The sequence below is a fragment of the Sinohyriopsis cumingii genome, chromosome 19, assembly GCF_028554795.1.
Source record: "Sinohyriopsis cumingii isolate HCF-2022 chromosome 19, ASM2855479v2, whole genome shotgun sequence".
In the NCBI taxonomy this organism is placed as follows: domain Eukaryota; kingdom Metazoa; phylum Mollusca; class Bivalvia; order Unionida; family Unionidae; genus Sinohyriopsis; species Sinohyriopsis cumingii.
Genome location: NC_142979.1, coordinates 42,542,593 through 42,568,543, shown reverse-complemented (window position 1 = coordinate 42,568,543; position 25,951 = coordinate 42,542,593). Strand labels below are relative to the sequence as shown.

The following is a 25,951-nucleotide window of genomic DNA, read 5'->3' as shown; positions in this document are numbered from 1 at the left end:
TATTTGAGTTCACTGATGTATTACTATGTATAAGATTTGGTAAGTAATTATATGTAATCTATAAGACTAAATATATTGGCATTCTACGGAAAATGACGCCGAAAGTCTTAAGAAATCACTCAACATGGAAAGGCATTCACCGATATGTATACATAGTGTTAAGGAAATGAAACTTAACTAACTTATCATAACTCCACCCTTATGCACAATTGTCACCGTTTATTCCTCCAAAGTGCAGTTCCCACTATGGGGCAATAAACGCACAATTGCTGGAAAGAAGTGATGATTGTTTATTGTATCTTTTCTAATATATCTGTATGTCTCTTGGAAAAGAAGTTACTACAACAATGTCTTTACTGACAACTTCAACCGCTCTGAGGCGAATTCAGTAACGTACTTCCCAACGAAAGGATGTATAGTTCCTGAAATGTTAGTAGTATTCATCCTGTAGTGTGTGCTTCACATTCTTTTATTGGCCTCTCATTGAAGCACATTGTTTCTCCTCCTTTCAGATGAAGTTGCATGTGGTGACCCTAAGAAATGCCTGGCAGTGTGTGGTAGTGAGAAGGGTTGCACAAATGTGGCATACCCCAAGTTGGTGTTGGAGATCATGCCAGTTGGTCTGCGAGGGGTGATGCTTGCCGTCATGATGTCTGCCCTAATCTCCTCTTTGACCTCCATCTTCAACAGCAGCAGCACTATCCTTACCATGGACATCTGGACACGAATCAGGAAACGTGCTAGCGACATTGAGCTAATGATCGTCGGCAGGTGAGTAACCCGACGGGCTTGTTCGTGACGTTTTCATCAGATTACATCACAATCACATCATACATCACAATTATGATCAAAATCACATCACAATGATATTTCTTCGCATGTTTATATGCAGTCAGTAAATTTTCTAAGATTAATTTTTAGATATTTTATGACAATGACAGCTATGAATTCTGAGACAGTAAGATAGGGGAAAAAAATAAAATTGTTGGTTCCCTTCTATTGGACAACTTTTTGTCCCTTGCCAATGTAATGTTAAATTTTCACATTTCCTATAATCCCTATTACTCCACAGGGATTTCGGTAAACAAATCTATATGTCTGTGAATCGACTTCGTAAAGTTAGAACTTCGTTTGGCAGATTCCAGAGACCCATCTAATTGGAAAAGTTGACTATCTACTATCATGATCCTTTTCTGGTAGGGTGCAAACATTATATTTACTTGTGTCTCATCGTTATGCATTAGGATTTATTAAATGGAGTTGGCCCTTTTGTGTACACGTTCAATTCAATCCTAAAAAAATCATGATCTAAGATATAATATATTACATCATTCTAGCGAACATGAAGGGGAAATAAGCGAGGAAATAAGAGGTTGTGGATAAGTTGTTGTTTTCGTAGGGTTTAACGCCATTTTTCAGCACAAGATAGGCTATACATGGCGGAGAGTATTAATTTTGGAGGAAGAACCCGGGAAAACACCAGGAAAGAACCATATACACTGACAGGCTTTCTCACATACCCACATTGGCCGAACCTGAGACTCGAACCCACGCAGACAGAGGCTTGATGGCAGTGATCCGTAACGGTGAGCGCTTTAGACCACTCGGCCACTCAGGGCCCCTTGTGGATGAGTAATGAGAGTGTTATTTTGACCAATGAATATACACCAATCCTTATATTCACCTCACCTATACAGAAGATCTCATCATGATTTGCTTTATGCCGAGACCGTTAAATGACATGCATAATTTGTCCAATGAGTTACTCTTGCAGTCTAGATTATGTATAATTAGCTTTGGTTGTTACAATCGTAGTATGAATCAGAATCATTCAGAACTTTGGCCAACTCTTTTTCATTTATATTCCAGGTTATGTATTTTGGTTTTGGTTGCAATATCTGTGGTATGGATCCCAATCGTTCAGAATTTTGGCGAACTCTTCCATTACATCCAGGCCATAACTAGCTTCCTTGCTCCTCCCATTTGCGCTGTGTACGTTCTCGCCATTTTCTGGAAGCGGATTAATGAAAAGGTAGGTCATGCAATGGATTGGTTCCTCGCTCTTTTTTTTTTTTTCGGAAAACCTTAAAAGTGTCTTGTACTTTCGTCCGAAAAAAATTGGACAGATCTTGGCAAGCACAAATCACTTCTTTTCCTACTTTACATGTGTCTCCAAAGTAGTCCCAAATGAGGTCAAGTATAACATGTTTTTGAATAGACGCGAAATTTATTAATCTGCCGATATGATTTATGTTCTGCTTGGCTAATTTAGAATTATTTTCTTTCTTGATTAGCCAAACTGGTACGAGCATGCGTGTGTGTATTTAGTGGTTCACCAATGAAACACTCTGACAAAATATTCCTGAACTTGTCAAGTAAACCGGAAAGTCGTTTAGAACAACATAGTTCGGTTACTGCTTCCTTTCTTTTACATTGCTCCATTTATTTCCTGGGATTACTTTTAAAAGAACAAACGTGCCACTATGTGATGTTTTCTAGAGGACGAGATAACAAATTAAACATAAAAGTGATTTAAACATTTGATTATTCCCTTTTATTCTCTCCAGGGGGCATTCTGGGGTTTGATGATCGGTTTGGCGGTCGGTCTAGCAAGGTTCATCTGGGAATACGTCTACACAATTCCACCATGCGGAGAGCCAGGTGACATCCGGCCTAGCATCATCAAGGACATACACTATCTCCATTTTGGAATTATCCTATTCGGCATTGTTGTCATAGTAACGACAGTCATCAGCTTATTGACGCCCCCTATTGAGGACAAACATGTAAGTTTCTTGTTTCTTGTCTCATATGGCATTTTCAAGCGGACATAAAAATACATATGGAATCTGATTTAACACTTTATTTCAACTTTCAAGATAAACTATGTGCCAGGTCAAGATTTCTTGTTGATTGGCTATATATTTGCAGCATTGGAACACTGTGAACATTTTGGCAAACGAAGATAATATAATTTTACATGTATACCGAATTATACCTTTTAACGATTTGAAAATAAATACTTTATTATCAAGCATATCAAGTTTCATATTCGATTACAAATACATAGAGCTTTTTATTAGATTATTGATTTCTTTGTAATTTCAAGACATATCATTTGTGGCTTAAAAGGTGTGAATAATTAAATGTAATTTTTAAGTCGACGATGCCTATAATTCAATTTGTTTAATATTCAGCTTTATCGTCTGACCTTCTGGAGCCGGTACAGCACAGCACCGCGGGAGGACATTCATAAAGAAGTTGAAGGAGAACATAAAGAGGATGAAACAAAAGACAAGCCTCAAGGGTTGAATTTTGGTATGAGGTTTAAATTAAATCGGATAACATCCAAAACAAACTGCCATATGTTCGATTTAAATAAAAGTATGTTTATCACATAATGGCAACCTTGGTTAAAAGAATAGTTCAGATAAATAATTTGAGATACCGGATTAGTTCTTGATCCTGTAATTGATGGTTGGATATATACTGATAGTGTAGTACTGCAGTTTAGGATAAGAAATATATTGTCAACTAATTTTGTGAAATATATCCCCATGGTGCACTCGTTTTGCTCAGAAATCAAATGTCATCATACAGTCGTAGCAGCAGGGAAGTTCTACAGACCAGGTGGCTCAGATAAAATAAAGCCTCCTACGAGAACTTTCTCCGTAGAAGCCTCAGATTTCAAAAATAAAGCCTTCTACGAAAAACAATTCGCGTAAATTCGATCCCGAGTGTATTTTTTGTGTGCAAATTATATGATTCTGGACAAGGGAAAAATAACAGGAATTTAGTGGGGGGGTAGGAAAATAATCTTGTCAAGTGTGTATGAAAGATTTGGGTTGCGGATACTAATTTTATCTCACAATAAAACAATATAATTGAAAATAAGATGAGTCGGAAAATTAGTACAGTTGGAGAACCTCATTCTGCAAGATTAACACGAGAAGAATTAGCGGCAGTAAAGAAGCTTATTCCGACAAAACGATTATTTAAGAAAAAAGTTCGTGAGTACGATGATTCTCAATACCATATTGGTGAGGTATCGTCAAAATGGCTAAGTCCAGTCACTGGAGCGTTTGAAGAATTCGCATATGGCAAACAAGGGAAGAAAGATAAGGAACTTAGGGATATCGGGGCTATTCCTATGATGAGAGATATCGAGCAACATTCTCGAGTGGTTCCTGGTCAACTTGAGCAGATTAAACATGAGCAAGAACAAGCACGAACGCAAGCGCAAGTACGAGCACAAACAAAGGCTGCGGAGAAACGATTAATTCAAGCACAAACAAAAGCAAGAGAACGAGCACAAGCGCAGCAAGTACAAGCAGGATCACCACAAATATCACGATCACCAACACCACAAACATCACGAGCGTCAACACCACAAGCAGAATTGCCACAAACATCACAAATACCAACACCACAAACATCACCAAAACATTGGCGAAAACAACTTTGGGAAGAATTAAAAGAAGAACAAGAAGAAGAACAAGAAGAAGAACAAACACAAGAAGAAGAACAAGAAGAAGAACAAACACAAGAAGAAGAACAAGAAGAAGAAGAACAACTAAAAAAAGAAGAAGAAGAACAATTAAGAAAGAAGAGAGAGGAGGAAGAGAAAAAAAAGAAAACAAAATCCGATCCTCTCGAGAATATGAAAACTAAATATTTTACAATAGAAGGTTTTGTTTCGATAAGAAAAGATTTAGAAAATATTAATCCTAATAATCTTGATGAACTTGGATACTATGCAAGAAAAAAATTTTTCGATAGAGATACGTATTTAACGGCGGATGGATCAAAATATTATGATAAGGAAAAATGGAATAAGGCAATATTTCGGATAAAGTTTGATTTACCTCAAGTTAGAAGCAAAGATGAGAGATTCAAAACATTTGATAAATTTGCAAATGAACCGTTTCCTACAGGACCAATGGAGTTTTTAAGAATCGCTAGAATGTCTCCCAAGGAAGATTTTACACCAAACGGGTTTAAAAAATTATACGGTGCTGATTTGGTTGAAATTGCCAGAAAATACAGTGAGAGGAGTAAATATTTACATATTGACAAAGTAGATAAATATACCCGCGATGAATGGGTTCCTGTTGTGTATTTTGCCTCGAGGGGAGAAAAAATAGACCCTAATCATCCTGGATTCAAAACTTTTCAAGAAAAAGTAAAAAAATTAGGTGAAGAAGAAGAAGAAAAAGAAGAAAAATTCGAGGATGTATTATCGCCATCGGCATTCCCAAAACCAAAAAAAGGATACGGATATACCGTTTGCCCTGACAGTGTTGTCAACGACGTGTCTCGCCTCGAAGTATTAATCGGAGGAAAACGAGCTGGAAATAACTCCCCCGAAATAATCAACGAAGCCTCGGATATTTGTCAGCGATTATTCCGTGGTGGTGTAATTGATTCTCACATTTACAAGGAACTCGTCGATGAGCTCATCGATTAAAACAACATAATTGAAATAATATGATTATTCATAAACATCAACGCAGACCAAGACAGGTCCGCGTAGTTAACTCTAGATTGCCAGTATACAAATATATCCACGGCAATGGACTCGGCGATATTATTGGAAGTTTTGTCACTCGAGTAGCACCTAAAATTGGTCCCGCGATCAAACAATTTGGGTTAAAATCAATAGGAAAGATTGGTGAGACCGCTGTTTCTGGTATTGGCAATTTGGCCAGTAAAGGCTTCAATGCTGTCAAAAGTAAAATATTAAATTTAATACGTAAAAAACGACCCGTCAAATTACCTATCACCAGCGAAATGCCACCCGAAATTAGCAAAACCATAAACGACGCAGCAAATAAAAAAATAAACGATCTAGCGCATGAGGTTGTTAATACAAATCTAGCGCATGAAATTGCAAATACAAATCTAGCAAATACAAATCTAGCGCATGAAATTGCAAATACAAATCTTGGAAATACAAGTTTTATTTCAGGAGATGGTCTTCGTTTTAGACGATATTATTAATAATAAATGTTCGCACATGTGTCAAATGAAGTATTTGACATGGACGAGCCTGTAGGCAGGGACACATCAGTGCGAGATTTTCAGTATTTCTCGTATGATGTAGTTGACCCAAATACACCTAATCGCAAGGAAATTCAAGTTCACGATACAACAAGATATTTTCTTCCATCTGAGGCATATATCGAGGTAGTTGGGATACTTAATAAAACCGATAATACCAACTACGATGCAAATTTTAAAGTTGGATTTGTCAACAACGGCATTATGGCGTTATTCAAGAGCGCCACTTACATGATCGACGGAAGAGAGATTGAATCAATCACTGACAATGTTGATATAGCAACGACAATTATAGGCCTAGCAAGATATTCGGATGATTTTACCAGATCAGCCGGCCCTAGTATGATGTTTGCCAAGGATAACTCTGATCATGCTGATCATAACCAGTTTATTATCAGACAACCGAATAATCGTGATGATCCTCCTGTTGTTGCTCAAGCTGTTGGTCCTACTCCTTTCGAAGATATGATTATTAAAACCAATGTCAATTACAATCTTGGATTTTATACACGAAAAAAAATGTTAGTTGGAAACGAAAATAATTTCTCCTGTGCGATTCCATTATCTCATATTTTTGGATTTTGCCGGCATTTTAGAAAAGTTATTTATGGTGCAAAACATACAATTTCCTTTATTCGAGATGCCGCGGGCAATGACAGAGCCATCTGGCGAGAGTTGGGTGTGGCTGGTGATGTTGGTAAAGTAACGTTAACTAAAATTACTCTGTGGATGCCAGCAATAACACCATCAATTCTCGAGGAAGAAAAATTATTATCATTCATGAATCAAGGGGGAAAATCCGTCATGTCCTGGCTAACAACAACAACCGATTCTTCCGCCGATTTCAATCTTAATGGAATATATACTTGGCGAATTGCGTCACAACAAGGTGTTTCAGCACCTAGACATATCTTCGTTGTTCTTCAACGTGCAAACAGATACGATCAAATGCATAGTCATATGATATTTGATCGATTAGATGCAACAAACGTTTCATTGAGAATAAACGGTCAACAAGAACCATCCGAGGAAATAGCTATTAATTTTACCAATTACTCCACGTCACGCGCGTATCATCAATTACTAAGTTTCATGGGTCGCGATCAAAATATCGATACTGGATTGCAAATATCACAGTTAGATTTTAATACTCTTTATCCCATCTATTACTTTTCCCTGGAACATCTTGATTTGGTAAAACAATCAGTTGTCGATATTCATTTCAAAGCCAGAATTAACACAGGAGGACCGGCAAGAGCCATCGCGGTTATTCTCAGTGATAGAACAATGATCCTAGAAGGCATCAGTGGTAGAATGAGAGTTATTGATGCACCCGTAGAAAACATGTGATAAATTCTAAATTTAGATTAAGTGATTATTAATATGCCATACGAACACGTCAGCGTAACACTGGCCCCAGGTCAGATAAAAAAACTCCAAGCAGCAACAACAGCACGGAGAGGTTTGAAATTAACCTTGAAAAATAATCAGATTCACGGTGGACCTAACAAACTATCGCTAACTAGAGGTCAACATGGACGATTTACCAAAGCCAGATCAATGAATTCCGGTGTTCATGTAACTCTCTCCATTGGCGCAGTGAAAGACATGGTCAAAGTAGGCGGTTTCCTTCCTTTCCTGTTGCCTTTATTAGCCCCATTAATAACAGGCGCATTATCAGCAACGGCTGGATTCGGGGTTAAAAAATTATTAGACAAGGTTACAGGAGGACGATACGGTAAAAAAAAATATCATCGCGGATCCGGCCTGAGACTAGGACGACCTCCAATGTACGGATCCGGCCTAAGATTATCACGCCATCATCGAATTTAGATTTAATCAATGAAGCAAAGAAAAAGAAAATAAAGTTTTTTAGAGGCGTGTTTATGCGAGATCAACTACCAGACAAACCAAATCGTACCGAGACAGGAATAATAAACCTCGATGAAAATTCCGGCCCTGGTACTCACTGGGTTGCCTACGCGATTAATCCTCGAGAAATCATTTACTTTGATTCATACGGATTAGCGCCACCAAACGAATTTTTCAAATATATATCCTCGTTGAAACTTCCAGTTTGGTATTCGACGCTTCCAACACAAACATTAACAGACCCACCAATCTGCGGTCCAGAATCAATTAACGTTCTTGATGCAATTTCAAAATCATCCCGCCCTTATCACAAAATTTTATTTGAATATACCGTAGATAAATATCATGGTTGACATTTACGGTAGATCTTTATTTAGGAAGGAAAAAGAAACGGACAAAGAAGCAGGTGAAATCGATACATCAAAGTTTGCAACCAAGAGAGATATTAACAATCTCCTATCGTTGGCAGAGATAAATCCCGGTGAAATTGCTGTTTTTCAAAATACCGAAGGGCGATTACAAACTAGCAATGTCAAAATAGCTGATATGATCAAACGAGACGAATATAACGAACGCATCAAGCAATTTACTCAGTTATCAGATTCAGTAACAAAATCTATCACTGACGTTACTAATCTTATCGCGAAGTTACCATCGAAGGCTAATATTGCAGATGTAGAAAAATCTGATAAAGAACTATCAGCGACGTTGCTGCTAAAGTTGGATAAGGCAGTCTACGATGAAGATCAAGAAAAATTTACAAAGCAACTAACCAAACTAGCTAGCGATCTTAAAAAACTCGATGAAACCTTAAAACAACTTAGCAAGAAAGTTGATGAGAATATAAAAAAAACCACTGATACTTCATTCGTCGCAGATCAACTAACAAAGAAAAAAGTTGATCAGGAATTGCATGATGACCTCATCGATAAAGTAGGAAAAATCAACGAAGATATTACTAATATTATTGCTGACGTTACCGAAATAAAAACCACAATGGACAAGAAAGGCGATAAAGTACTATACGACGATCTTAGCAAGACGACAAAGAAAATCAACGATGATATCGCCAAAATCAACAAAGATATTGAAACGGTACGTGGTTTATCGCGTCAAGGTGATTACGACGATCTTACCGAAAAAACAAAATCCATCAACGAGGATATCGCCAAGATAAACAAAGATATTGAAGCGGTACGTGTACTAACATATCAAAAAGTTGATAAAACATCACACGACGAGAAAACAAAATCCATCAACGATGATATCGATCAAATCAGCAAAGATATTGAAACAGTTCGTGGATTAGCGCAACAAAAAGTTGATAAAACATCACACGATGATCTCAGCGAAAAACTAACAAGAACCACTAGGGATGTTACTGGTATTCTTGCCGATATTAACGCAGTACGCCAAATCGCAAATGAAAAAGTTGATAAAACATTACATGACGAGAAAACAAAGAAAATCAGCGATGATATTAACGCAGTACGTGAATTAGCGCAACAAAAAGTTGATAAATCATCACACGACGAGAAAACAAAGAAAATCGGTGAGGATATTACTAAAATCAGCAAAGATATTGAAACAGTTCGTGGATTAGCGCAACAAAAAGTTGATAAATCATCACACGATGATCTCAGCGAAAAACTAACAAGAACCACTAGGGATGTTACTGGTATTCTTGCCGATGTTACCAAGATAAATACCGCAATAGGAGAAAAAGTTGATAAATCATCACACGACGAGAAAACAAAATCCATCAACGATGATATTAACGCAGTACGCCAAATCGCAAATGAAAAAGTTGATAAAACATTACACGACGAGAAAACAAAGAAAATCGATGAAGATATTACTAAAATCAACGATGATATTAACGCAGTACGCCAAATCGTAAATGAAAAAGTTGATAAAACATCACATGACGAGAAAACAAAGAAAATCGGTGAGGATATTACTAAAATCAACGATGATATTAACGCAGTACGCCAAATCGCAAATAAAAAAGTCGATAAAACATTACACGATAACCTCCAAAAGAAACAAAAGAAAATCAACGATGATATTCTCGCAGATGTTACCAAGATAAATACCGCAATGGGTGAAAAAGTCGATAAAACATCACACGATGATCTCAGCGAGAAAACACAAGAAATCAACACAAAAATTGAAAAATTGTCCCGTATTGTCATCCCACCGGATGTGGAAAATGTAGAAAAACTTGGTTGTTATATACCATTTGTGGTACAAGCGATAAACAAGATATGGAGACCCGAATCAAATATTACGAGTTGGGTTGCACCAATTACTGGCGTATATCGAGTATATTTCATATCCAAAATAAAATTCACGGTAACAACTGAATTTCACGAAACTAATACATTTCATGAGTATTATCCTGGAATTTTTATTATTTCCATGGAGGAAAATACCCGGGAGGTATTTACATTAGAACCACCAGATAGAACCATCACAGGAGAAATCAACTATCTTGCAATTTATGAGTTTTTATCCGGGTGGGATAATATTCCGTACAAAACTAAATAATATAGTAATTATTATCGTAGATTAATAAATGACCGCATCGGATTACCGATATAATCAGGCGCGATTATGGCAGGATTCGCTAAAAAAACTACTCGACGATTATCAGATAAAAATAAAGAAATACCAACGAAGATTAGTTACCATTGACGTTGCTGTTTACGCTGTATCCGCTATAGTCGCCGGTGCGGAAATTATTCTATCCGCGGTAACAATGATAGCGCCAATCGTAGCAACAATAATAATCTCGTCAACAACAACAATCGCGGGTGTTCTTAATATCATCGCGAGAAAAATATCTTCGTGCACGAATGAGAAACTATCTTCGTATAAAAACAAACTAACTAAGATCAATGACGCGTATTCGAAGTTATCATCGCTGATTTCCGAGAGTCTCAATGATGGCGTTATATCCGATCTAGAATTTTATTCGATGATCAGTATCTACTCGGAGATTGAACGAATGAATATTAATAATGTCCGAGCTAGCCCAGATCGTGACAAACACAACGCCGTCGATAACAACGTTAATATCACTAAGTTCCACTAATCCGGAATTTAACGTCGAATTTCCAACTCCAATTGGCGTCAAGGAAATGGCATTGATACAACTTCGTGTTTACAACAGCTGGCCTAATATCAGATCAAAATCATTCGGTAAATTATTATCAAACAATTCACTTGTTGTAGCTGATAAAAAACACCCCGATGGAACTCCTAATTGGTTCATCGTTAGTATACCAACAGGCAGTTACGAAATTGAGCAAATAGACAAGGAATTTAACACCAGAATATCGAATATTACAGGTGATGCTACTCCAGGAATAAAAATATCCGCGCATGAACCAACGCTATCATCGATCATTGAAGTATCATCACCGTACATGGTAGATATTTACCGTTCATCGATCAGGACCGTATTGGGCTGGCCCGAGATTCCACCCGGTGAAATAACAACACCGGAACCAAAGAAAGAAATTTTATCAGCAATGAAAAAAACTATCACGGAATCAACTTGGACTATATTGATCAGTATGAAAAAACAAAAGAAAATCTTGATTTTTCTTCAGGATCAGTGTATATGCTGGATTTGTTCGAGGATAGCATTATAATATTATTCGTTAAAATTATCAACGAATATGAAATACAAAAGAAACTGTTAGAACATTTTTTCCAAGATTGTATATTTAACGTACAAACCTCATGTAACGAAATTACAATAACAATTGAGCGAATAAATAAATTAGCCGCTGATATGGAACTTATTAACAACCTAGCGACGGAATACATACAAAATAGCGCTGTTTTTGGTATGGGTTTTATTATTAATGCGTTCATGCAACGACATAATTTAACCGAGAGGACGCTGCTAAATTACAAGTTTCCTGGTTATAACGTTGATGAAATGAGAAAATTTGTCACTGATACAACTGATAAGTTATTTCCTAAATTACACGATGCGTGGACTAAGAAAAAATTACAAGCAAAATCAATCCTGCTACATGATAATGATGGAATTGGACAAGGGCGTCATATTTCTCCTGGTATCGTTAATATAACGGAAGTTATCGCTGTTTATCTTCATGCGGATGTTGTCGAGGGCAGTTATAATGTTGATCCTGCAATATCAAGAGCGGAGCAGGGGTTTATACTATATACGTTTTCTCCTAACGTATCTCCGGGATATTTGATAATAAAAGAGCCGGTTAATCCGTTCTATCTGCGATGTCATAATCGATTATTATCAAGAATAAATTTCAAACTAACGAATCAAGATGGAAATTTACTTGATATTCGTGGAGAAACATTAAGTATCAGCTTGTTGGTAAAATCGTGAGTGAAAGACGCTGACTCTTGAATTTATCCCCCAGGAAAAAACAAACGAAAAAAATAAATAAAACCCAGGAGAATTTTCAAAATTAATATGTTTTTTTATTTTTTGTTTTTTTTAGGAATCTGCGATTCTAGAATCTGCAATTTCCTTTGTCCTGTTTTCATCGACAAGTCTTTTCAACTGTCTGACGCGTGAACTTGTAATTTTTCGTGATTCATACGCGTCTGATAAAATCAATCTAGCCTTTTCTACCAACGTAGATAATTTAACAAAATCCTTGACGCGATCATCGCTGACTGTAGCTAGCGATTGATACATCGCGATTTGGATCTTCTTTATTAATTTATATTCAGATGGTAGCGTGTATTTGTATTCAAGTTTTCCTTGAACAATCGTCTCGAATTCGGATCGGATTTTATTCGTGTCTAACTCCGATGAAAGATTTATCTTTTTTTTCAGATCATCAATCGCTCCAATGATATCGTTTATAGTTTCCTCATTCATTATATTAATTTTGTAATATTCAATTATTCTTCGTCATTTTTCTGAATCAAATATTATTCGAGTATAGGAGAATTTAATCCACGCATCAGCATCATAAGAAAATGTTGCATTATATTTTCCTTCTGCTACAAATTGTATTGATCGTGATTTAATAACGAAATGTTTTGCTGCTGCAGACATCGACGTAAACACAAGTTCCTCACCTGTTACTTGATTTACTGATTTGACGGCCCTCGCATATTTCGGATAATTGCCAGTATTACCAAATCTATTATTATCACTCGGAGTTACAGCCCGGAGATTGGAAGGTTTGTTATTTAATTTATTTCCGTCGATATGATCGATGACAAGTCCAATTTCTATTGGTCCCTTGTAGCATTCGTATACGAATCTATGATTCAAGTACGCAATTTTTCTTTTTTCTGAACCGGTGGTAAATTTGAAATATCCTGTATTACAAATATGACCAACACGATTCTTCGTTTTGATATTTCTGACGGTACCATCCGATGATGCTTCGTAACCCTTGATGGTTGGATGAGATCTATACTCGTGTGTGATTTTCATTGCAGGAATCGTCAATTTCATTTCCATATACAATATTCTGTTTGTTTAAATCATAATTTGCTTTGAATCGATTAATATAATCTTCTTCGCATTTTATTACTGAGGAAGATTTCTTTTCATAATATCTTCGTAACTCACGATAATTTTTCCCTCCACAGGAGAAACACAACCGTGTCTTTCCTCGAATGCCAATTTGGCAAACTAAACATCGCTGTGGTCCCTTACTACCTCGTCGAATTGCGTATATATGAGCTCCGCAATATTCACCTCTGCAGGATTTGTCACATGATTTTGTTGATCCGATTGGTATCCATTTGCATTGCATTATATAATTTAAACATTTGTCTAAAATATAATAATGGATGCATTTGATCTTGATGAGGCAGAATTTATCATTCCCGAGGTAGATCGTGCAAAGAAGGAATTCTTCGATGATGGAGCGATTCATGTTTGGTCAACTTGGAAAACTAACTTTGTTGATGCTACGATGAATTTGGAACGAGCAAAGAAGATAATCGAACATATAAAATCTGAACACAAGGAAGAACGATTTATCTTCGGAATAAAATTTATTGCACAAATGCCCGATGATACTTGGATTATTCGCGATAAACGAGATCCAGTACGCGGCGGTAAGAAAAACGTCGTTCTTGATAAAAATTCGAAGCCGGGATTGTTATTGGGGATAGACGGTCCTTATTATGCTAGAGCGTATCCTTCTAGTGCTGTTGTTTATGGAATTTATCGGCTGAATAATAATCCTGACATGAAAAATCTACCTGCAATGAAAGAATCTCCGAAAATAAACTGTGTAGCTGAGCGAGTTATCGAGCATATGAAAAACGCTCGTCGTGGATCTGGTCTGACTCAATTGAGATTGAATAAAATTAACACGTGGGCGAATACGGTTGTTGATGGTGCATCGATTGACGATGTTGCTGCGTTGAGTAAGAAACTTAAATTTCCTATCACGGTTAAAACATTATCGGGAGAAATATTATATTCGTCGCCGTATAGTTCTCGAGGAACACCAATCGAAATTGTTGATCATAATTCACATGCGTGGTCGCAGTCGGTAATGATATTTCCACGAGATCGTTCTGTTAAATTTTATCCCGTAGAATCTGGAAAAGACAATTCCGATGCCATGTTCAGGTTTATCAAAATACTAGCCGCGTCTGATCCAATATCGGTCTGGTTGTTTTCCAGCGAAGAAAAATACGATCAATTTATATTGCCGCGAGGAGATATTTACCGTGATGAAATATTACATGAATCGATGAAAAATATCGCGGTGAAATACTCGACAAATCCTGATCAGTTATTAACGAACTGTTTTACTGTTCCATCTGTTGCTGCTCATGCTGCTAGAGAAAGAAATTCGTGGAAACCTACAAGGAACGAGTTTCTCAATGATATTCAACTTAGTTGTATCGAGTACGGTCATGGAGGATTATGGAATACCAAATATTATTTCGAGGATATGATTTCCGTTGACATGAGCGCGTGCTATCCTGGAAGTTTTCTCGGATACGGCGATTGTGCAGATTACTTTGCTAAATTTGGCCATCCAACCAACGAGATGACGAGAGTTGCAATTAACGGACCATTACCTGATTTTGTCATGACAGGATTCGCTCATGTTACTTCGTTCGAACTTGCTGAAAATTTACATAAGATTTGCTATATTTGGTTTGGTCGGCATTTATCTCAGCGAAGATGGGTCCCCACGGTATTGTTGAGATATATGCTGGATTCGTCGATGTTAATATCGTTGACGGTGAGCGAGGCGATTATATCGTATAGAAAGCAGACCGAGGTGTGGTTGCCCACGGATTGTGAGAATGCGAAAGATATCGGAAGAAAAATAATTGGTAAATTTACTCAAGGAGGATCAGTTGATCATAAACATCGCCACGCTAGATTATTTATCAATGATGCCGAGATGGATTTTATTATTGCCGATACAGTGTCGCGTGGAATATTTTGCAACAGAGAAAATATTATTATTGATGGAACGAAGTTAGGTACCGTGATTAGTTATCTCGATGGAGAATCAGTGCAATATACTCATTTGAGGTCGTCGATGCTCGCATATGTAAGTATAAATTTGTTATCGATGATAAATAAATTTTCTGATATCGCGGTAAGAGTTGCAACGGACTCGTTTTATATCGATAAGAAATATCAGTGTAGGCTAGAAAATTTAATCACTGATGGTTCTTGGGGAACCTGGAGAATAAAAAACGAAGATATTCTAGATTATTGTGAAGATGCCGATGTAGAAGATTGCGATAAATTTCATCGAGATAAATGCGATGAAGTATCAACGGCTGCATCTGCATTCGATCCGATTTCACGTAACAAATTCGTTTACATGAACGGTCCTGGTGGTAGCGGTAAAACAACAAGAGCGATAAATTTATTTTCAAACTCTGATATGGTTGTGTTGACTCCAACTCACAGATTAGCGCGAGAAATAAGACAACGCGGCGTTAATTCCGGCACGTATCACAGTTATTTCAAGTACAGCGGTGGATTGTGGGATTCGGCTCGTATGGGAAACAAATATATCAACAAGATTATAATATTTGATGAAATTTGCACGGTAAATTTAGTTATGTTAAAATCGTTCCTGGGTTGGCTGGAAGGAAAAAACACCGCTGTGATAATGTGCGGAGATCACGGTCAACCTGATCCTATTGATGGTGAATCTCCTCATGAATGGCTTAGAAACTTTGTTGATTATTATGAAGAAATTGACGCTGATTATAGATCCAATGATATTTTACTGACCGAGTTTAAAAAAATAATTCGATTACAACCGAATAAGTTTCAATGCGATGTAATGAGAAAAATAATTGACGAGACTCCGATGGATATTTTTCTAAATTCGTGGCGTCCAGATCATCTGATTGTTGCTAGCAGAAAAATTATTCGCGATGTTATTCAGGAAATGTTATTCAAACTTCATTGTGAGAAATTTCCAACATTACAGGTACCGTTGTGTTACAGGCCCGCTGATACCAGGAAACAAAATATTAATGTTACTTTGCCATGCGGAGAAGAAAAAATATTAGTTTTGAATGATATTATTTTCGTTGATATTAATCTTGTCAATGATGCGATAAACGCAGAAAGATCGCCATGGAAACTTGGATACGCAACAACGATACATTCATCGCAGGGATTAACAGTAGATGGCCAAGTTTGGATCGTCGATGATAGAATTTCCTGGTCGAATTTAGTTTATCTAGCCGTGTCTCGAGTAAGAAAATTATCTCAGTTAGGTAGAATTAAATTTCACATTAACGACGATGGCGGTAGTTGAGTATCTTTCGGTATTATTTGTAATTCCTCCTTGGTAAATCCTCGTTGTGGTGCTAGCGAATCTAGGAAATAAATTGCTGGTCTTCCTGACGATCTTGTTACAGCTGATATTTTATGTGTTGTAACGCTCCAGGTTGGATCAGTTGCTCTTTTTCTTCCTCCCTCGGCTTCTCCTTCCTTGTATAAATATCTTACAATAACACTACCTAACACAGGCGGAATTGTGGAACTTCGCTTTAGTGGTATATTTGGTTTTGTAATTGCAATTGCAGGCTTCATTGATATTGTTCGTGTTACTTCGTTATTTAACGCATCAATCACGTGAGGTAATCTTGTTGCCCAATCGTGAGATCGTTTATCTTGGATAAATTCTCTCGCGTACTGATATCCGAATAATCGTTCCGCTAATGTTTTGTTGAATCTTTCAACGATAGCCTGACTACGATGAACACCAACTACGCCACGTCGGATTTTAACATTATTCTTCTTCATCAATGAAGTAACCGCACCAAGAAATTCTCGTCCTGGATCAATTTGAAGAAGTTTCGGCCATGTCAATGGAGATCGCGAGTAAATTTTTTCAAATGCCTTTGAAATTTCTGTTGCTGTTTTATTCGATAATGGTTCTGCTTCTTTGTATCTGCTAGCAATATCAACAATCGTTAAGACGTACTTGTATGTAACTCCGTCAACGGTATCATGAGGAAGAAACATTAAATCAGCCTGATGAACTTCGTTAGGTACACTGACGGAGAAACTTGCGTACGGTATTTTTTTAGGCGGAGGAAGATAAATTTGCCAGACCGCTTGTTTCGATAACCATGATGCAGCGGTGGATTGTTTTACTTTTGCTGCCTTGGCAAGTTTGGCTATTGCTGATTTTCCTCGCCAAAATCCTCGCGGAGAATAATATATTTGTTCCATTATAATCTACCAGCACCGAGTACTAATTTACCTTTCATTGCACCCTTTACTAACCAAGTTGCTAATTTCTCTTTGAAACTTTTATTAGGAACTGCGTCTATTGCGTGAATTAATCTAATATCAGCGAGATGTCTTTGTTCTAAATCCCCGCTACGATATGCAAGATCGTGATAGTAGCATGCGTTATCAATGGCGTTTACTGGCTCTTCTCCAGGATTTGGTTGATTATTATTGTTAAGTCTTATATCGAGCCTCGTACCAGGTCCGCAGTAATTGTATCCTGGTAGATGTTTCTCTCCGGGATATTTCGCCCAAGGCAATCCTGGTAGATTTTTCATGGAGGCGGTGATGTCTCCTCCGGTTCTTCTATTTTTTTTTTTACAAATCTAAATTTGATTGTCTTGCAAACTGCGCATTCGCCCTTGATTGCATTCCTGTTGTTGCGTGTAACGACTTCGATTGGATTTATCGTAGCAGTGCGCGTGCGACACTTAACACAATATAGATCCATGTTATTCTAGTAATATGAATGTAATTGATTTTTCAGCCACGAAGAAACGCGAGCAAATAAAACACACCGCGGCATTACCAAATTCGATAAGAATGATAATCATTGGACCGTCTGGATCTGGAAAGACGCAGTTGCTGTTAAATTTGATAATGCGATGGCTGAAATGGGATAAATTGTATTTGGTTGCACCATCAGTTGATGATCAGCGATGTTATCAAGTACTAAAAGAATTTAGCGATAATACAGATGAAGGCACGATAGAATTTATAACGGATATCAATGAAGCTCCATCAGTGGAAAATTTAAACGGCGATGTTAATAATCTTGTTGTTTTCGATGATGTGATGCTGGACAAGCAGACCAACCCAGCTAGGATATTTTCGCGTGGCAGACACAAGAATACCGATGTGATTTACGTGACGCAGCGATATACGCAGATTCCAAAGGTGATTAGAGACAATTGTAATATTTTATCAGTGTTCAATGGCGTTGATACTCACACGTTGAGAAACATTCATCAGACTTGGTGTAACGGCGACATGGACATAAATAAATTTAAAAATTTCTTCAGTCACGCTCAGGCAACACCGCACGGTTTTATCACGATTAATCTTCATGATCCGCGCAGTAGGTATCGAATCGGTCTTGATCAAATTTACTCATAAAATTGCAACCCAAATCTTTCATACACACTTGACAAGATTATTTTCCTACCCCCCCCCCCCCAAATTCCTGTTATTTTTCCCTTGTCCAGAATCATATAATTTGCACACAAAAAATACACTCGGGATCGAATTTACGCGAATTGTTTTTCGTAGAAGGCTTTATTTTTGAAATCTGAGGCTTCTACGGAGAAAGTTCTCGTAGGAGGCTTTATTTTATCTGAGCCACCTGGTCTGTAGAACTTCCCTGCTGCTCAGTCGTTCTCTCCAAACATCGTACAAAAGCACTCACTTTTGTTTTTAATGTTTCTAAAGGCCTTTGCCAAAGTGTCTGAAAATAACGAAACCTTACGTTCGACTGGATCCAGTAGATCTGAAGTGTCATTGCATCTACATGTTGTATCTTCTTATTTGTAAAAGCTGAATGAAAGATGACACTAAAAAGCATAATACAAACGAGAGTCTGAAAATGTTTCAGATGCAGCGATAATGTTTATGAACTTAGTGTGGGGAGCAGTATGCTTATTTATTTATTTTTTATTTTTATTTTTTTTTTTTGATGTTCAAATAGTCTTTCAATAAGTAGTTCCATGCATATTTATGAGCAAATTTTACTTTCGCAATTTAAGAAAATTGATGATTTTCTTTGTATCCAGGTAAATATGAGGATCTGCCCTGGTACAAGAAGGCGTGTATGTGGATTTGTGGTATAGAGAAGATGAACGAGCAACCCAAATTATCAGAAGAGGAAATGAGAATTCTGGAGATGAAGCAATGCTCCATCCATGAAGAAAAATGGCCGCGCAGGATCTTGAGCATCAATGCTATTCTTCTTATGACAATGGCTATTTTCCTCTGGGGATTCTACGCTTGAAACTTTCACTCAAGTAGTTAAAATTTAGAGACAACTCAGAAATCTCCAAATCTTTTCAGACTTAGAGACGTTCAGAACAATTTTGAAATTCAGATGTATCATCTGCAATTTCGATCTGCTATAGTTAGGATTTTATCCAATCAGATTTCGGATTTTTATATTTGCGTTTGGAGGAAGAAGACGTGAAGAAAGATGTGAAAAAAGCACAAACATTTTCGTGGTATTGATGTATGAGATCTTAACTTCAGTACAAGGGTGCATCTTGAATGAATACAATATATAAAAGAGAGAAAATAAAGCGGATGCAGAAAATGAATAGCGCAATACATAAATATAGTCTATGAACACATTACCTATCTAGTCCGTCTTTTGAACGCATGCGTGTTAGTCTGATTTTCTTTAATTAAATTCAAAGTTATATCATGTCCAGTAAAAGATGGAAGAACGTGTTTTTTCCTACCACGTTAAAAAAACGTTCAGGCAACAGTAGCGCTTTCAGGGGAACATCAAAAGTTCACTTAATTTTCTGAGGGGACATATTAAAATTCCCTTTTCTTAAGTTACAATTTTAGGTTCCAGTAGGGTGTTAATATACGGAAATAACGTTTTAGTCTGGTTTGATCCATTTGTAACGCAGCGATATTTATCCATAACCTCATTTTGTTTATCACAAAATATTGCCATCATCAGATTATTTTTACACAGTACTTATATTGAAACGATTGTCACAATGTATATTAGCAGTTATTTTCGTATGTTTGACAAAGATCAATCTACTTGCATGCTTTGGGAAGAGAATTGCTGTTGTTATTTTTTTTAAAGTATACATTTTCGGCTTGGGAATCAAATTTTCACCGAAACATCTCCAGCGTTCTCTTTTAGCATGTAATTTATATTTCTGCAAACATTTTACAATGTACTTCTGAATAATAATTGGATGCAGCCGTCTCACCCACTGTAACTCGTAATTATCCTTGTCGTCATCATAATAACCACCATCGTATCTCATTTCTATGTTAACATCATCGTTGATTTTATTTTCATCATTACCGTTTTCCTTCCCATCGTCATTTCATCACTTTTTAAATGGATGGTGAATCATCAAGTGTTACACGAACTTGTCAAATGTAATCAATCCCAATGATAATACAGGTAGCTAAATATTTTGCTTTTGAGTGGTAATGATTCGTATATCTAGTCGGGAATATCATAGCTTGTACGCGTATCAATGTTGGTCTATACGGCTTAGACGACTGGTTTACTTCCCATTCTATGTGTATTGTTTGATCACCACTTCAATACTGGACCATTTGCTATATTTTGATAAATTACCAAAATATACGCAGATTGCAGCTGCCATTTCTTAAATGAAGTACGATTTGGATCATATACCTGTAGAATAGTTCATTGTTGCACTTTAAGTAAGGCGGGTCGCAGGCATCGATTAAATACATTAAAAACTCATCAGTACAAAAGATTATCATTATCCGGATATTCAAATATCGCACATTTCCAAATTTGTTTTGTCTAATTTATGTTTGTTTATGCGTGAGTGAATATATTTATATGTGTGTGTATGTGTCTAATGGTACATCAGTTCAATCATGGCTATACAGTGCTAAGATAAAGAGCTTAAAATATTTAGAATAGAAAATAAAATTATTTTATGTTAACTACAATATTCTAGCAATAAATTCCAATACCTTCTGAGAACCAGTTAATATCGTATATATTGCAGAAACACGATTCGCTCAAGATCCTGAACGAGTGTACCGACAGAGAAATATTTTGGTACATATTCTATCATAAAAGTTTATGATAAAACTCGTGTACTTGAGGAAATACAGTTTATATAAAACAATTTGATGGTATGTTTTAGATTTTTAACGTATTACTTTTATATTTGATTTTTGTTAAATCTTTTCTACAGAATGTAAATCGCTACCTTTGACTTGTATCGTTTTGTCCTTAATGTTTTGTTTTGAAATTTTATATTTTCATTTTTAACCTTTGTTTTACCTTTCACCATATGGCTGGTATTCTGCTGACGTGCCGTTAAACCCCACAACTATAACCACTCCCGTTTTAACTGGAACATCATCAAAGGGCGCATCTCATAGTAAAAACGTTGCCTCCATTATTTGCCTGTAAATACATTCTGTGTGGGTGGGTGGGTGGGGGGCTTTATACCCGTATGTAATTGACCGTGTTTAAAATATTTGTTTTTAATATGGGCAATACATTTTAACAAATAAAGAAAACTGGTTAAATCTTGAAGTTATTAATAAGTATTAGCTCACCCAGCTGTACGGCCAATGTGACCTTACGTATGGTCCTGCGTTTGGCATGCGTCATCTGTCAACAATCGCCATTTTCAACCTATTCTCAAACACCACCAGGATCAATCTCATGCAAACTTAGGAGAGATCATTCTGGCATTAAGACATCTCCATTTATACAAACAATGCCAATCTCTCATAGTCACCATTACTACAAACATGAAAAAACGTTTCAACAACGTTTTCTCTAAAATGATTAAAAGAAAGAAAGCATCTGGCACAGAGATTGTTTAAATGTCTGCCATTGATTCTGATGCGTTATGAAATGTGTAGGCTGTTACTAAAATAGAAACAATTTAAACAACTTCTTCAAAATCGCTGAACAGAATTGGATCAAATTTAATACAAAGCATTGTGACTGTAAAGATTTTGAAATTTATACGACTGCTGTCGATCCTTTATCAACTATGAACAGCGCTACTAAAATAAAATAAAAACAATTCCAATGACTTCACAAAAACTGATGAACAGAAATTGATAAATTCGACAGAAACCATCCTGGCTTTAATGTGTTTGAAATATGGACAAAATAACGTCGGTTTGTTCTCACTTCTGCCGTTACTAAAAATGTTAAATACATTCAAATGTCTTTTCAAAACAACAGACGAACATTTTGATCACATTTGACAGAAAGTTTAGCATAAAGGCCTTTCAGATTTCTAGAGGTGATGCCGATCTGTAATCAAATTTCGCCAGTGTTCCTAAACATGGGAACTTTGATAGAGAATATCAAAACTAAATATTTTTAAAGTCTTTTAAATTTATACAAATTTTGGTAACCTGAAATCCAATATATACGGCCACCATTACTAAAATCTAAATCTACAAACAAAGAAACTTCAAAGAATTTGTATAAAATGTTTTCAAAAGAATAGGACAAAATTTCACATAAGATATAACGGCACGGAGGCCTTTAAATATGGCTGCCATGACAACAACAACAAAAAATACCAAAACCCTTTAAGCATATTTATTCACAACAAATACAAACAAAATCTAACCAAATTTGGCAAATGGCATCCTGTGCAGGAGTCCTTTCAATATGTTACAATGATGAAGATCCTTTATCAATTATGACCGCCAGTGCTATAAGTGGAGAAAAAAAATAAGAGATTTTGACTAAATTTGACATAAAGCATTCTAGCAAGAAGGTTTGAAGAAACTTTTTTTCTAAAAGACGCATGATGAAAATTTGTAAAGACAACTGGTACAATCATCTTGTCATAAGGCCTTTAATATTTGCACAGATGATGCCGAACTTACCATTCAACTGAGCTGCCATTGCTAAAAACAAAACAACAAAAAGAAAGACCATGAAAGAAATGTTATATAATATCATACTTATCCAGACTTATCAGCCAACTACCGTCGTATTTGGTCTTGATGTAGATGAAAGGAAGGTGAGCGATCTTAGCTCAAAGGCTTGAAAGCTTGGTTAAAAAATTCCACATATTTTCAGTATGCAAAATGGTTCACACTATCCCATACATATCATTATATTATATATGTACGTATATGCAACTGTGAATTTTGCAGGATAGAAAACCTTGGATGTATCATAGCATATTTTTAATAAAATGTTTTTAAACTTGGAACGTATTTTTGTGTATAATTACAACGGATTTTTAAAATTCGATTCCACAACAAACTATTAAATTGGAGGAGGAAAAAAAAGCCTCATTAACAAGGCTCAGCAGTAGGCATTCCGGGCTCGTGTCCAAAAGTGTGCGAGTTCGATACGTATTATAGGCTCAACCTGGGTTTGGTACAGTGTCCTGTTCTTTGAGAAGGTATTTAACTCCGACTATCTGGGAACTAATGTATTCATGTACCTTAAAACAAGAATCCAAACGAAATCATTAACTGTACATTAATATTAACAAGTTGCAAAATGAAAATTTACGAGCTGCGACGAACACATAGTACTGGTTATCAACTAATTGCTTGCAAAGTATGTTCCTGAGCGTTGTAGGCTACAAGAAGATGCATTATAAAGACATGTTGAAACATTTTATTTAAAGTACGAAAGTAGCTGTGTTGTGCATGAGGGTTTCATAGTTATAAGTGCTTGGTTTATTGGCCAGATGCATGGATAAAAATGAATCAATTTCTCTCCTGAAATAAATACATTAAAACTGTGGTGAAACTGATTGCCCAGAATCATGTCAAACACATACAGAGAGAGAGAGAGAGAGAGAGAGAGAGAGAGAGAGAGAGAGAGAGAGAATGACAAAATCAGCCAGCTTCTATGGAATGGTTGTGAATATCACAACAAAAGCTATAAAATTGTTACCAGTTCAGGTGGAAGCAGTCAACTATTTTAAAGAACAAATTCATTTTTAAACATCTAAATAATTTACACTTAAATATAATGTAAGTTTCATACTTCCATATAACCACAAACGTATCCTGCATAGTTTTGGGGTGAATTTCTTCATATATTTAGTTTTGTCTTCATATTGTAGATCCAATAATTCCATTAGTTCGGACAGCTTCGATGGCCTAGTGGTTAGAGCGTAAGCCTCAGACCCGGTTTGAAACCCGGCTGAGTCAAACCAAAGACTTATAAAACTGAACTTGCAGCTGCCTCACTTGGCGCTCAGCATTAAGAGGTTAGTGTTCGGACTGGTCGGCCTGGTGTCAGGGTAATGTGACTGGGTGGGACATCATGTTACATGTCTGCGGCATGATGCCCTAGTGCTAGACATCACTGTAAACTCTCACACTACAGACATCGTAGCGATATGACTGATTTTTTATTAAAAATCCAAGCACACACACACACACACACACACACACGCCATTAGTCCGCAGTCATTGATAATATCTATAATGAAAATCAGCAATTTTAATGAAAATAGATCTGCGATGACAGCTCCGATGCAGTCAAAAGCCTTTCGGCAGTCAAAATATGCAGTTTCCGTTTTCCACCATACAAAACCATATCAGTTAGACGCTGTTCTCTTTTATCAGCTTTGCCTTTCACTTAACAAACAGTATCTTGAAGATAACGATTTAATCTGTCATTTGAAATGGAGGTTTCATGTTTCCCAAAAGAGGATAGTTATTTTTCTGTAATATGCAAGATTACAGGATCACTTTATTTTTATATATAGGAAAAATATAGCCTACATATCTACTCATTTGGAATAATACAGCTGTGAATCACTATGTTGTAAATTTGCAGTTTCTGGTTCACTGCATGAACATTTATTGCTAGGTGACACATGGTTTTTGAAAAGATAGTTGTTTATAAAAATACAACCAAATCGAAGTATTGTGTACATAATTTGGGACCTTTTTCTTGAGTCATGTTTAGGTGTGATTAAAAGAGTACTACAAAAGATCGTTTCTACTTTCCACAAAGATAAGATTCCATTCTGCAGTAGAGTTTTGTTGTTGCTACTGATGTTATAGGGTTAACAAAATTTTTCAGCAATTGATAGGCTATACATGACGGCTGGTATAAATGGTAGATGAAGAACCCGTAAAAACCCTGGAAAGAACCACCGACCCACGAGCAGCTACTGGCAAGCTTTCTCACATACGTACATTGACCGAACCCGAGACTCGAACCCAAGCAGACCATGGTGAGATGGCAGTGGTCCGTAACTGTAAGCTCTTTAGACCAAAGAGTATCTTACATACCACAGACTTGTAAGGGGGCAGAATCTTTTGGAGTAAAACTAGGCCGATAAATCAGCCCTTCACCCGTGATGATATTGGTTTTCGGGTGAGGGGCTGATATCACATATTCATTAAAAGCTGCGATTATCTGCATACAAATTTTGCTGCACAAATCGATGTATATTTTATACATTTACAGGTATTTCTCGTGGTTGTGCAGCTACCGTCGGGTGAAGGGTTCTTTTGGTGGCATGTAGATTCTATTTCCTGAGCAGATCAAGTTTGGTGACTTGTAAATCC

General features: G+C 36.6%; 1 protein-coding gene across 1 annotated transcript in view; it reads left to right on the top strand.

Annotated features, from left to right (window-relative positions):
- The window catches only part of LOC149775578 (sodium/glucose cotransporter 4-like), a 72,020-nt gene extending 48,401 nt beyond the window's left edge, over nucleotides 1-23,619 (top strand). The window contains exons 10-14 of the mRNA XM_089943837.1: nucleotides 513-771; nucleotides 1,870-2,032; nucleotides 2,568-2,786; nucleotides 3,198-3,318; nucleotides 19,468-23,619. Of these exons, the coding sequence (XP_089799963.1) occupies nucleotides 513-771; nucleotides 1,870-2,032; nucleotides 2,568-2,786; nucleotides 3,198-3,318; nucleotides 19,468-19,685 (980 nt within the window). The 3' untranslated portion in view covers nucleotides 19,686-23,619. The remainder of the gene's footprint in view (nucleotides 1-512; nucleotides 772-1,869; nucleotides 2,033-2,567; nucleotides 2,787-3,197; nucleotides 3,319-19,467) is intronic.
- The last annotated feature ends 2,332 nt before the right edge of the window (nucleotides 23,620-25,951 follow it).